Source organism: Amborella trichopoda, chromosome 2 (genome assembly GCF_054954075.1).
Source record: "Amborella trichopoda isolate Santa Cruz 75 chromosome 2, AtrichopodaSantaCruz75HAP2 v2.0, whole genome shotgun sequence".
NCBI classification, from domain to species: domain Eukaryota; kingdom Viridiplantae; phylum Streptophyta; class Magnoliopsida; order Amborellales; family Amborellaceae; genus Amborella; species Amborella trichopoda.
In genome coordinates this window covers 2262501-2276318 of record NC_142337.1, presented here as the reverse complement: position 1 = coordinate 2276318, position 13818 = coordinate 2262501, and the positions used below count along the sequence as shown (strand labels likewise).

The 13818-nt window shown below is 37.0% G+C and overlaps 2 protein-coding genes across 7 annotated transcripts in view; one reads left to right on the top strand and one right to left on the bottom strand.

The window, feature by feature from the left end:
* Window positions 1-3068: 3068 nt before the first annotated feature.
* Window positions 3069-10700, top strand: LOC18427207 (protein BREAST CANCER SUSCEPTIBILITY 1 homolog). Of its 2 annotated transcripts, none has more exons than XM_020662917.2 (14): window positions 3069-3374; window positions 3504-3557; window positions 3969-4039; window positions 4584-4691; window positions 4928-5451; window positions 5624-5734; window positions 5869-6990; window positions 7479-7579; window positions 7696-7882; window positions 8742-8842; window positions 8996-9128; window positions 9255-9420; window positions 9529-9647; window positions 9993-10700. In XM_020662917.2, exons 1-14 carry the CDS (start codon window positions 3319-3321, stop codon window positions 10344-10346), a joined length of 3207 nt encoding a protein of 1068 aa, XP_020518576.2. In that variant the 5' UTR covers window positions 3069-3318; the 3' UTR covers window positions 10347-10700. The 2 variants fall into 2 exon arrangements, with proteins under 2 accessions (XP_020518576.2, XP_006836324.2); XM_006836261.4 differs by having other exon boundaries at window positions 4925-5451.
* A 1497-nt stretch (window positions 10701-12197) lies between these two features.
* LOC18427208 (Galactosyltransferase family protein) overlaps window positions 12198-13818 on the bottom strand; it is a 9220-nt gene continuing 7599 nt past the window's right edge. For all 5 annotated transcript variants that reach the window (XM_020663019.2, XM_088857373.1, XM_088857374.1 and 2 more), the window contains 2 exons: window positions 12894-13001; window positions 12198-12728 (listed from right to left, as the gene is read on the bottom strand). In XM_020663019.2, coding sequence (XP_020518678.1) covers window positions 12522-12728; window positions 12894-13001 — 315 coding nt within the window. In that variant the 3' untranslated portion in view covers window positions 12198-12521. The remainder of the gene's footprint in view (window positions 12729-12893; window positions 13002-13818) is intronic.

The following is a 13818-nucleotide window of genomic DNA, read 5'->3' as shown; positions in this document are numbered from 1 at the left end:
GAATAAGTGGTATTAAATTGTGAGATTAATACTGATGTGAGATTCATGCTGTGTTTTCTTGTTTCGTAAGTAATTTGAACAGGGCATCAGGTAGTTGCAGGTGATTTTCAGGTATTTTGTTTGATGGTTTGTCCTCTTGAGAGCTTTGAACTTTGAACAGTGATGCTGCGTTGATATGTGAAGCTGAATTTCAATGGGTTAGGAAAAGGAGAAACCTTTGTCCCTTTGGCTTTCGGTCTGGGTGGTGCTTGTGCTGTTTATTCGGGGGTTGGAAGGCATTTTCTTTTATTTTAGGTGCATGCGCAGGCATATTATGGAGGTCGCAGGTGTGCTACTGGCAATCGCTTTGCTTGTGATTTCGTGAGTCACACTCTTCTTCTAAGAAGTTGCAGTAGATGGCTGAGGAGTGCTTTTGCTTGTCACTGGTGCCTCATGTATATAAGAGATCAGTTGTGTCCAGTTATGGTTTGAAATTTCTTGAAAGGTCTTAGAGAAGCTATAGTGTGCCAATCTTACTGGTGAAATTTTGCTGATTTAGGTGTTGCTTGATCTTAAGGTTTCCATGAGATCCACGAGTGTCCTTAACTGAATGGGCAAAATTTGAGCCTCTTGCTGCTTTATCTTTTTAAACTGTCTTGAATTTACACGGGGGTAAACTAATATTTCACAGAACGGATATTGTTGTTGTAATGGGTAACAATATTCTGGTATGAATTTGTCTAGAAATCGAGTTTATGCATTGCAAATAGGGGCTATGTTCGTTGTGATGGCAATCTGCGAAAGTGCTTTGATCCATTGCGAATGGAAAGAACTGTATTCATTGAACTTCATAGAATTTTTTGAACTTGCGAATGGAAAGAGCTGCATTCATTGAACTTCATAGAATTATGAGAGAGTTTCCCACTTCAAAATATGAGACACATTATGGTAAAAGAACGAGTGGCTATTTTCTCGATCACTGTGGTACAAAAATGAACGAAAGGGGTCGGTGCAGACTTTTTACCAGCCTTATGAGCAAGTCGTCAATCACTACTTCAATAAAGTATTACAGGCAGTTCTGGCTTTGGGACAATGTGACGTCTAGGGTTCTATTCCCATGGATCTCATAGATTATGTATATGGTTAATTGAGGTATTAGAAAAAAAATCTAAAGAAAAACCGAATTTTTTGAAATTCATCTTTGCATTGAATGTCGTTGAACAAACTCTGAAGTAATGAAAATCACACTTTCCAATTCTAAAGAACCAAATTTAGTATCCGTGGAGTGCACAGGTCAAATCATCAATATATCGTGGTGAGACTTCGGGTATTTCTAGGTGACGAGTTATGAGAATTGGAAATGTTGGAGAGGAAGATAACCCTAGTCAGTCGAGTAGGGAGGACTATATTACTATAATATCAGTTTACACTCATGACATTTTAGAGTGTCATTTCTATTATGTTTGGGTACCACAATATGACATCTCGAGTTCCATTCTACCCTTTTTATTCTGATCTACCAAAAAAAAATGATGTTAACCGTTAAAGCACTACAATATCACTCGTTTTTCAGATCTTGGAATTCCCCCAAATCATAAGTAAGAGTTTCATTGCTTGCTTGCACAATTGGCAAAGGGGTGGTTGGCGTATCTGTTGTCAATGATCGGGACTAATCGAAGCAGATGCTACGGCAGCCCTGGACCAACCGTAGGCAGACTTAAGGTGGACATAGTAGCCTTCATTCCTTCCAATGAAGAACCTTGCTAGCAAAGAGCTTGATACTCTTCAGGATTACCGAGACTTAAAAGTAAGTCAGTTCTTCCAAAGAACCAGAAACGAAGCACTGTGCCGGGGCAGGGGGACTTGAACTCAATCTCGAGGTCAACTAGGATGAATTAAGCAGTTGCGCCGATAGCCACGAAGGCAAAGGAAGCATTACTGCGCTTGGGTGCTATCAACTTCTAAAGTGAATCAATGGCATTTAGAAAGCGGTCAATAGATCACTATCAGTCTTGCGTGGGAAGGAGTCGACCTGAACATTGTTCAGTCCACTTGGGTTCTGGCCCTGCCCATCTTAGTTTTTTGGATTCTAATATCCCCGTTTCCTTTTCTTGTTGTGGATACATAACAATGTTCAGCTAGAACACCATGGCGACTAACAATAATCTCAGATATCATAGGGTATTTTGAGCATGGACAATATATCACCAACTAGTTGCTATAGAGAAGCCAGTATCTAGACAGATGGTTTGGCCAGAGGAGAATCCTTTCAACCAATTTTGGCAGTTTATAGTATTACTCTGGTTTTGTTTAGCCTGCAAAAAATTGTATACTTGTATATTTTGGCATATATTAATGGAATATCTCCAAGCAAAAAAAAAAAAGAAAAAAGAAAATCCTAATAATTAACATGAAAGGGAGAAAGAATTGACTAGTAATAGCGTTTTTTTGATATTATAATTAATTAATACCGTAACTTTTGATCTGATCTATTCATTTTTATTTATCCCATTACGTGGAGGGTTATACTCAAAACATCTCACTCATTGGACCAATATCAATATCTGGATGACATGGTGAATGTTTTCTACCCAGCTGAACTGAACAACAAAAACTAAAGGCACGAGTATTTATGGGGAAATATTTTCACACCAAAGAATTCCTTTGTGTGGTTAGGTTTGAAAATATTTTTACACCAATTGATCTTAATGCATCTTTTCACACCAATTGACAATTGATCGGTGAAAAATATTTACATGCGAAACAAACATGCTCTAAAATTACTATTCGAGTCCGAGTCTAGTTTCGATGGGTCCAGATCCAGTAATATTTTTTGGATCCCAATATATGAAATATATTTAAATATATAAATATTGTAATTTTTGGATTGGGTTTAATCGGATGTGGGCCCTACACCATATTTTCGGATCTAGTGAATTCGAGTCGGACGCGAACCTAGACCGGTTTGCGGCCCTTAGGGAGAGAGGACCAAGTTGGAAACAATGAGGGTGGGTGTTTCTGTCATTTTTATAAAGAGACGGGCCGCATAATTTTTCTCTCTAAAACGGCGAAGTTGCCGCCAAGAAAGAGAACCAAAGGGCAAGGAAAAGAACGCGGGAAAAGAATCTCGAAACTTTGAATATTTCGATGCCCTTTCAAATTTCAAATGTTTACCGCTCCCTCCTTTCTTAATCGGCGCTCCTCCTCCCTTCCGCTTTCTCTCTCTAAAACTTTTGATTCTTCATTTTTTAAGACACCTTACAAACCTCTCTCTAACCCATTGTCTACTTCTCGCTGTGACACTTAGCCTGCATCAAAAAGGAGCAACAAAAAGAAAAAATGGCGGATTTGGATCACTTGGATAAGATGGGAAGGGAGCTAAAATGCCCCATTTGGTATATCTGGAAAATTTTCAACTATTTTATTTAGTTTTTAGTGATTACATCTCATTGATTTGCTTCGTTTTTGATGAATTTGGGTGGTATATGAGGTTTTGACGTGGGCTTCTGCAACTTTTATTGCAGCTTGAGCCTTCTAAACTCTGCTGTTTCGCTTACATGTAATCATGTGTTTTGCAAGTAAGAAACGTCTCTCTCTCTCTCCTCCTCGCACCCCCTCTTTTTGGCTATGGGGTTTCTCCGATAATTATTTGGTTGAAGTTTTTTCTATTGTTCCTAACGGTTTGACTTCTCTTAATTTCTTTTATTGGACAATTGGATTTTTTGTTCTGTAGATTACTGATTGAATTTCTGTTTTATCATTCCCTTTTGCTATCTGGGTCATATGTTGAATAAGCTGCTCTCTCTCTCTCTATATATATATCTCTCCTGTCTGTTTTTTTTCAGCTATTGAGTTTTTTTACCTTCTGATAATTATTCATTGTTTTCTTCGGTTTTATTCTCATTTTTTCTATTTGAGCCTTGTGATTAATATGCTGTGGTCATTATTGGTTGAATATGTTTGGTTGTTTTTTTGGTGTTTTTGCACAGTTTGTGTATATCAAAATACATGAAAACTGGATCAAATTGTCCTGTCTGTAAGGTGCCTTATCATCGAAGAGGTATGCATACTAGGCTTAATTTCTTTGATAGCTAGAAATAAAACTATGTTAATTGGGTATTGGAAAAAATGGTTACTCTTTCTATCATGAACCCTTAGGAGTTAATGATCGTTTTATATGTAGATTGTGTATTACACTAATAAACTAGAACAAGGACAATCTTTTCCTTAGTTTAGATTGGATATTTAATGATCATCATTAATACATTTATTGTTTTGTTTCTAGTATAAATTTCTGGTTTGCTTATGCTTAGATATATTAGTGAGTTTGTGGCATGTATATGAACCAATCAATCCATTCCTTTGAACAAGGTTGAAGTCCTCTGTTATTCGTCATCCTCTAACATGCTTTCATTAGTTCACAAAATTTCAGAAAATTTTCTGAGCAGGCTGTTATACAAAAAAGTGGTTATCTATTTAGCAAAACTGAAGGGTCATCTCAATGATTTTGTTATTTTTCACACTTTGGGAAATCAATATGCCACGTGCACACACACACTTTCTCTCTATCTATATAATAATTGTATTTTTGTTAAATATTGCAGAAATTCGTCCTGCTCCTCACATGGATAACTTGGTGAGCATCTACAAAAGCATGGAAGTAGCTTCGGGGGTCAAAATATTTGTAACACAAACTGCACAAGCAACTAAAGGTGAGATTATAGTCACAAGAATCTTATTCATTTAATACCAATCAATTTTTCTGTAAATCTTAGTTTTGCTTGTTATACTGGACTTTTTGTTTCTCTCTTTCATGTTTCTACATTAAAAATACTTCTTATTTTATCTCTCTTTTTTTTTGTCTTTGTTTATAAATGTGCCTCCATTCAGAAGCTCACTTTTCTCCTCTTTTCTGTCTTCTTTTTTATATTTTGTTGTGCTAAAGAAGAGGAGAAACCCAATAAATCTAGTTTTGTTTCTGATGCTCCAAAAGAAACCCATAAGTCCCATGGAAATTCAAAGAAACAGAAAAGGCAATCTAAGAGAATTTTGCAAGCCACTGATGAATTACCTTCCGAGCCTTCAAACCCAGCAAAGAAAAGAGTACAGGTCTCCTTATATCCACCAGGAAGTTCTGAAACTCCAATTCTATACAAGAAAATCTCCAAATGTGAAAATAAAGCTGCCAATAATGAAGTCGAAGGAAACTCTCCCATACTCAAAGGAAAAAAACAACTGATATCCAATGGTTCATATGAGAATAATGGTTCAATTGTTCCCAAAGAGAAGCCTATTTTTGATGAGAAAGGAAACCCGATATTTTCACCATTTTTTTGGTTGAGAGACGAAGATGATGAGGAAAAGCCAGTTTCTCAGCAAACAGAGAATGCTCTGGTCTTGGAGACCCCACCTCATGGAAAGCCTTCTTTCAGTGACCTTAAGGATTCTGATGATGATATATCTGATAAAAAGGTATAACCCCAGCATGCTAGTCTCTCTTTCCTTGTTTCTCAAACTTGTAGTTGGTTTTTTGTTCAATTCCATCTTGATAACTTCAAATCTGTTTTCTTTCTATGGTAAAGCTTTAGTGCTTTATTATGATCATGGTTGTTACAATCTATTTTTCTTATTTTCTTTTCTTTAGGAAGAACAAGATGCTATTTCCAAGGCTGCAGACATGTTTGATAGTGAGATGTTCGAATGGACTCAAAGGGCCTGCTCTCCTGAACTATGTCCAACTCCATCTGAACTGCAGGTTTTGATTATTACCACTATTATTGCTAGTGTTATCATTCTAGTTTGGATTTCCTTAAGTTCAGCTTGTTACTTGTTTTTTTATTTCTTATTGTCACATAAGTATGCAATTAAGTTGGAATCTTAATTTCACAGCAACCTCAGAACAATGGGATTCAAGACAAATCTGACTTTTATGTGACCTGCAACTCTGATTTTGCTGAAAGTGCAAATCTTGATCCAGGAGATGAAAAGTTAGATTTGTGTTTGCCTGATTCTTTGCATCAACAACCTGAAAAGAGCAATTCAAAATTAACAACCACCAAGAGAACTGAAAATTGCAGTAGCCAACTACAGAAAAAACATACAAGGGGGTCTTTGAAGCAACCCAAGAATAACGAGACTAAAGACAAGGCTAAAGACAATGCAATTCACCGTGCTGAGGATGCCAAAACCCCATTATTTGGGCATGGGGGTGAGACATTGGATGTGGGTTTGCTTGATTCTTTGAACCAACAAACTGAAATTTGTAATTCAAGAAGAACAATCACCAAGTTAAAACAAAACTCTGGTGGCAAAGTAGGGAAATTTTTTACAAGAGGTTCCAAAAGAATGAGTAAACCTCAACATGATGAGATTAAAGACCCTTCTGTGGATGTCCAAAACTTGATCATTGAGCAAGGGGATAAGAAATTGGATGCTGGTAGGCCTGATACTTTGCAACAACAAGCTAAAATTCAAAATTCAAAAACAACAGTCACTGGAAGAAAAAGAAAATCAGGTAGCAGAGCAGGGAAACATTCTAGGGTTGAGTGCACTAAGGTGAAGAAGTCTCAAAATAACGAGGTTAATGATGAGGCTGAAATTAATGAGACCCACCCTTCTAAGGATGCCAAAGATCCAATATTTGAGCATGGAGATGAGAAAGTGGATGCAGCTTTTCCTACTTCTTTGCACCAGGAAATTTGCGATTCAAAAATCACCACAAAGAGAAATAAGCCTAGTAGTGAAGTAGGGAATAAATCTATAAAAGGGTCCAAAAGACTGAAGACAATTACAGAGTTTTTTGATGTTCCTTCTGCTGGGCCCATGACAAATGTAGCTGAGAAGACAGTTGAAATGCCAAAGTATTCAGTTTCGGTGTTAAAACCATGCCTTCATCGGGGGATTAGCGATGATTTCAAGGTCAATGCTGAAGTTCACTCCACCGAGGATGTTATTGAGATTATTCATGACCGAATCTGTTGTGCTTTCTGCCAAGCTGATAGCCATTCACAGGTATTCTCACTGTGATCTCTGTAGTTTTGCTTTGCTCTTACCAGTGTTTGAAGACTTGGCCTAGTTTACTCGGACTTCGCACCTTCTCGAACAGAGTGTTAATGTATAAAATATATCCTACAAATATGTTGACATATAGTTTTGATATTTTTGATGATTATCTGTGAGTTTCTCTGTTTCTCTTATTATATGCTCTAATTTTCTAATTTCCCCTTTTTTGGATTTTTCTTAACTTTTTCCAGCAATAAATCTAAATTTTCTAAATTCCATCTTTCAAATAGTTCTTTAGCCTCTTACTGGTTTTTTCTATTTTTAGCATTTTTTAAAAAAATTATTTGCATTTTCTAGCCTTTTTGGGCCTGTACACTATTCAGGGCGAGTCGACTTGCCTGTGTTATTTGGCTCGAGCTGAGTTTTTTAATGATTGGTTCTTGCATTGATTAATAACACATCACTGCCCCTTCCTCGCTCTCTCTCTCTCTCTCAAGGTATCTGGCAAGATATTGCACCATGTCAATGGCAAGGCTGTAGAGGCAGATTACAAGGGAATGTGTAGTGTCATCCATGCTCATAAGAACTGTGCAGAATGGTATGCAATATAGAAAAAAGAAAACCCACTTCCATTTTGTAATTGGCTTACTAGATATTATAGAGATTATTTTAAAACTACTTCATTACGTTTTCTGTTTATGTAATACAACACAGGGCCCCAAATGTTTACTTTATGGAAGATATTGCAATGAACTTAGAATGTGAGGTTTTGAGAGGGAGAAAGATCAAATGCAGTAGCTGTGGGATCAAAGGGGCCACTCTTGGATGCTATGAAAAGAGTTGTCGCAAAAGCTTTCACTTTCCTTGTGCTAAGTCTCTTCCACAGTGTCGATGGGATGAGGTAAGGGCATTATGTTTTATTTCATTTTTCCATTATAGTAAACATTTTATTTCTAAAATATGGGACTTGGAACTTCTCAGCATATTTATGCATGAGTTGAAATATACTTACTGGTTTGAAAGAAGTTCAGGAAATATAAATGAGCAGACAAGATAAAACAGGAAAGAGACTCAATGAGTCATTGCTTAACTGAATCATACAACCATGGAAGAACTATGGGTTTCAAAATCAAATGTATATAGCCAATGTTTTAAAACTCTACAGAGTCACCTTGTTCAGCACCTTGCTGAGTTCAGTCGTGGTTAGAAATTTGGACATAAAGAAAAACAACATAAAAATTATATTTTACTAAATTGATGTGTAAATATGTTTATGTATTATTTTAATGTTTTTCATGATGATTTGTGAGCTTTTCTTATTATATGCTCTATATTTATAATTCTCCCTTATTTGGACTTTCAGAATTGTTTCTAGCTATAAATCATTTTTTTTTAAAAAAAAATTCATCTTTTATATATCTTCTCCATCTTTTTTAGACTTTTAATGCTGTTTATATAGGTTAGTTTGCTTTCTACCCTTTTCTATTTTTTAACTTTTTTTTTTTTTTTTGTACACTTTTACATTTTTTAGCTCTTTTTTTAGGCTTGTACATGATCATGTGAGTCCACTCAGACAACTGAGTTACTTGGTTCATGAATGGCCCAATTCCCAAGCCTGAGCAAAGTTCTTGCACACTGGTATCAAGGGATTGATTTGATTTTTCATTCATGATAACCATCAATGGAATGCTGTGCCTCAACGCATTTCAGGGAGAATCAACTTTTGTATATTGAAAACTTTGCTATTGATTCTGTTACAGGAAAACTTTGTGATGCTTTGTCCGGCTCACTCTTCATCCAAGCTTCCCAAAGAAATATCAAAGGCTGAAAGGAACAAAAGAAACAACTCCTCGTCCAAAATGTATGTTCAATCTGCATTAATCATGAGTGTAGTTCTTATTTTTCAATATTTTTTGCAGCCAATTGTGATTCTTAATTGATGACAAGAAAATCTCTTTTTGGGTTATTAAACTGGTTTTTGGACTTAGCCATTGTGTTGCTTATTCTTGTGCAGGGACCCTCAACCTCCATCGATCAATCAGTCTGGTAATGCATCAAAATCAGTGTCCAAGAAGCAATGGCGATGGTCTTGTGCATCATCTAGCAAGTGGGTTCTTTGTGGATCAGCTCTAAATAATGCAGAGAAGGTATGTGGAGAGAGAGAGAGAGAGAGAGAGAGAGAGAGAGAGAGAGAGAGAGAGAGAGAGAGAGAGAGAGAGAGAGAGAGAGAGAGTATTAAACAGAAAATGTTGAAAACAACTATGGGAATGTAGGAAGTGGTTTCAAAGTTGGCAAACATGGCTGGAGTTTCAGTGTTGAAAGCATGGCATCCAAACATCACCCATGTCATTGCATCAACAGATGAAAATGGAGCATGCCGAAGAACACTGAAGGTGCTGATGGGCATTATTGAAGGGAAGTGGATAGTGAAAATAGATTGTGAGCTCTCTCTCTCTCTCTCTCTCTCTGTGAGGCTTAATATTCTCTTGGGTTCTCAGCTGGAGATGTTTAGCAGCTATTCTTGACACTTTTGGTTTCGTTACACAGGGATCAAAGCCTGCTTGATGGCTATGCAGCCTGTTAATGAGGATTCATATGAAATAAGCCTCGATATCCATGGCATCCGTGATGGTCCATGTAATGGCAGGCTTCGAGTTTCTGGAAAGGTCTATATTCCCTCTGAAATGTTACTTTATTTCTCTTTGTAAATCTGTAGTTACCGTTCATGGCTCCTAACTCTTACCCCTAGAAATCATCACATTAATCTTGTCCTGTCTAAATGCCTTAAGCATTTTATAGGAGAATACAGCTGAACTACTAAAACCAACTTGAAATGCATAATATAGCTCTAAGTTGGGTAGTGAGTTTTTCATTGCTGATCCAGTTTGTTATACCAGATCTGCTTTTTTCATAACTGATCTCAAAATTTCAAGATCACCATGTAAATTATAATCCCTCTTTAATGGCTATGAACTTTACTGTAAAGAATGTCTCTTTTGTTGTAATTGCAGAAGCCCAAGTTATTTAATGGCTATGAGTTCTATTTTTGCGGAGACTTTTTGGCTTCTTACAAGAAGTACTTGCAAGAGATGGTTACTGCATCAGCGGGAACTGTGTTACAGAGGAAACCCATTCTCAAAAAGAGAGAAAACTCCATAGAAAATGTCACTCAAACAAAGAAAACTTTCATAATTTACAGTCTTGAGCTCCCTGAAAAGTCCAATTCTGGCCAGAGAGCTCTAATTATGGATCGAAGGAGAGCTGAGGCTCACACAATTGCAAGTGGATTAGGTGCCCAAGCTATAGGTCACTCGTGGATTTTGGACTCCATTGCAGCCTGCAAGTTGCAGAATCTTCATAGCTAGACTCTCTCTCTCAAAAATCCTCTAAGCAGACTCTCACACCCTTTAGAATCCTCTTAGCTAGACTCTCTCTCTCGATCTCTCGACATGCAGGGTCTGTTGATAGCACAGAACCCATTGAACCTGCAAGTTATAGAATCCTCATAGCTAGACTCTCTCTCCCTGTATGTAGAATTCTTTTAGCTAGACCCCCTCTCTCTTTGTAGAATCCTCTTAGCTAGACTCTCTCTCTCTCTCTCTCTCTCTCTCTGTTAGTCACTAGACATGTACTGTCTGTTGGTTGCTGGATATACACACTCATGGTAAATCCTTGGAACATATAATGATATTTCAAAGAAGGCAGAGGTATTTAAATAACTGAGTTAGTCAAATGAAATTCCTAAAGTGACCAGTATCTAGCTTTGTTCGATTGCTTTTCCACCATCCTACTATTTTTACTTGAATATGCAGAGGGAAATAATGCATTTGCTTCAGCATCAAACCTTTGATCAATGTTAAAATATATTACTTGTGCATTATCTTTCTATATTTTCTGTTGAATAAATGTGCATGTTACCTGTATAACTGTCGCATCCCTTGTTCTTTTTCAAAGGGGTATATTTATAATATCCAAGGCCCTGTTTGGACGTCTTATTAACCATATGAAAAAGCCCTGTCTTTATCTGTCTTTATAGGCGGTCATCATTCATGAAATAAAAACTCTTTTGGTCACAATGACTTGAAACAATATTCAAGATTTTGTCAATGGCAGTAAAAGAGGCAACTATAATGGAATATTTATTGCTGTGGCTAAAATATTGTACATCCAAATGGGACCAAAGTTTCTAACTAAATAAAGAGTTTCCTTGTGCTACTTTCCTTAAAATCTGTTCCACTGTCAACGTTAGAAGAAATGAGTGTTGGAAAAACCATAAAAGGCAAAACCCAAATGATAAAACCAAGAATCTCACTCTTATATAAAACAATAGGGGTTGTACACAATGAGACCATTTATTTTTAGAGCAAGGTCACAATCATCATTTGACCATTAGATTTGAAATTAGGTGGTTGAAGATGTATCATTGTTTAGGCAAAAAAATCTAATGAAACTTCTTAAATGTTGTAACACATTTTCATTTATTGGATTTTACATCCAATGATTAAAAATGATTATGATCTCTTTGTATTAAAAATAAATAGTTTCATTTTGTATACATTCTCAAGACAACAATGTCTAATGGATAATAGATTGCTTAATGTCTAATGGATAATAGATTGCTTAACAAAATAGATGAGGCTTGCAAACCCCTCTTCTGCAAAAATCTCTAAAGGTCATTGTCTTGCCATCATAAAGCATGTATCTCGAGTATCCAACCTAAAGGTTACAAGCTCCTGGGATTGCAAACTGTACACTTACTTCAGACAAAAACCAACCTAGGGGCAATGATTTGAATCACATTAGATGTACTCTAGAAAAAAAAGGTGCTAATTAAGTGTTTCCCCTGGAAAACAAAAAAAACAAAATATTAACCAACTTGGATGGCCATATCTAGGTGATTAGAAATTCAAATTTAGTTCTTGTTTTAAAATTATTCGTTGTGATTCTAATGTGATATCAAGAATTAAATCAAACAAATACTCCTTTGTGGAGTATTTACCTGAGTGTACAAGAGTACAATTCACACCTGCAGGAACACGCCATACACACACATGATGGACAATGAATGCTCTCTCTCAAGGTCTATACGTAAAGTGGGGTTCCTCCACTTGAGAAGTGCACATATGCAGCCTAAAGTCTCTCTCTGTCTCTCTCTCCCCCCAAGCTCTAAGAAAGTGGGGTTCCTCCACCTGAAAAGTTCACATATGCAGTCTAAAGAAGGAAAACTCAAATGAGCAGGTCATATACATCACAAATACTTACACATACAAACCAGGCAAATCTCTCATGGATGGAAGCTAGAAAAAGTGCATCCAACCCAAAAGAGTATGAAATCATCTCTCCAATTGTCAACAATAATCATCTCTTCTTTCCTCTTCCGATGACAAAGTCTGTTAAAATAGACCTTGAGAATGCTTCACAGGGGTAAAAAGAGAATTACATGGACAAAAAATTGCATTGGAAAATTCCATGATATCATTACAATGCTACACATATACGTGAGAGATGTTATAAGAAAAAAGAGTGGGAATCTCAAGATGTCATCTGAAATTGCAGCAGTGTGCACGGCCCTTAAGCAATTTGCCCCAGAGACAAATCATCTGTCGTGGCGACTGATAATGGGCCGTGTAGTAGTCCTCGAGGCACCCATATTGGCAAAACTTCCAGCTATGGGAATACTGAACAGGGTAAGTGATGTTAAACTCTTCGACCCACATCCCCATGCTCACATCCTCCATCTTGAACAGCTGAAATCATATGCAAAAAGTCAACAATCACATGCAAATTCAACAGAGAGGATGGTTTAATTAGTATCCCATAGAATGTTGGCATGTTACATGTTAAAAGACAATAAATCTCAGGTCATTTGAATTCAATCTTGAAGAGAGAGAGAGAGAGAGGTCGCTTCATACCCTGAGACTGTGATTAGCATGTTGAGAGACGATAAATCTTGCGATGTCACTCGAAATGATGTACCCAGGCCCATTGGCATAAGGGGGGTATACTTCCTCAAGCCACTCCTGTTTCAATTTCTTGTAGTGTCACTTTAGGTGAGATAAACAAATAACAAGGAGCAGTGCCAGAGGGTAAGTTTTCTATAAAAGGATGCAGACACAAATAGTCAACTGCAACCTTTTCCAAAATGCTGAGTTATTTATAAAGTATACGATAAGCCAGTGGTCTATGGAAAACAATAGTCCATGGCATTCAAATCATAGTCCAATGCACTGGATGGTGATGGACAGAGAGGAACCAACATTGGGGTAATGTCCCGGTTCTGATGGGTTCCACTCTCCATCACTGTCCATCATATCATTGGACAGTGATGACCCCATTATACAATGGTTTTTCGTGTCTCCCTATAATTTATTGTCCTTATAATTTAGAGAATACTATGCAAGGCAGCAGTTGTACATAGCTCTGGCCCAAATCTCTCTTTTTTGCCAACTTAGCAAGGGGTTTGAGCCGGTACCCCACCCCTCCAAATCTCGTTAGAAAAATTAGTCCCGACACTGAAAAGTGTGAAACTATCATTCACCATGACCAACATGAATCTGAAAAAAATTGATTTCGAGTCCTAAAAGAGATCAAATAGTTGAATCTATTTCAAGTCTTTATAGATTCATCAGGTCTGCATCTTTGCCGAACTTCAAATCCATATGGATTTTCAAGCCATCACGCTATTTTCCACTGCCGGGACTGGTCTTTCCAGTGAGATTTGGGACAACTGCAGCCTTACAAAACACCCTAGACTTTATTGTTCAATAAAGTGTGCGACCCAGCTATATTCTCAAGGATATTAAAGATAGTATAAGAGAAAGAAAATTCAGAAATTCC

Bases quoted from the DNA above. Each gene is read 5' to 3' on its own strand.
- LOC18427207 (XM_006836261.4), top strand. From the start codon at position 3,319: ATGGCGGATTTGGATCACTTGGATAAGATGGGAAGGGAGCTAAAATGC. The intron at 5,735-5,868 runs GTTTTGATTATT...TTAATTTCACAG, and splicing joins CAACTCCATCTGAACTGCAG to CAACCTCAGAACAATGGGAT. The intron at 9,421-9,528 runs GTGAGCTCTCTC...TTCGTTACACAG, and splicing joins GTGGATAGTGAAAATAGATT to GGATCAAAGCCTGCTTGATG.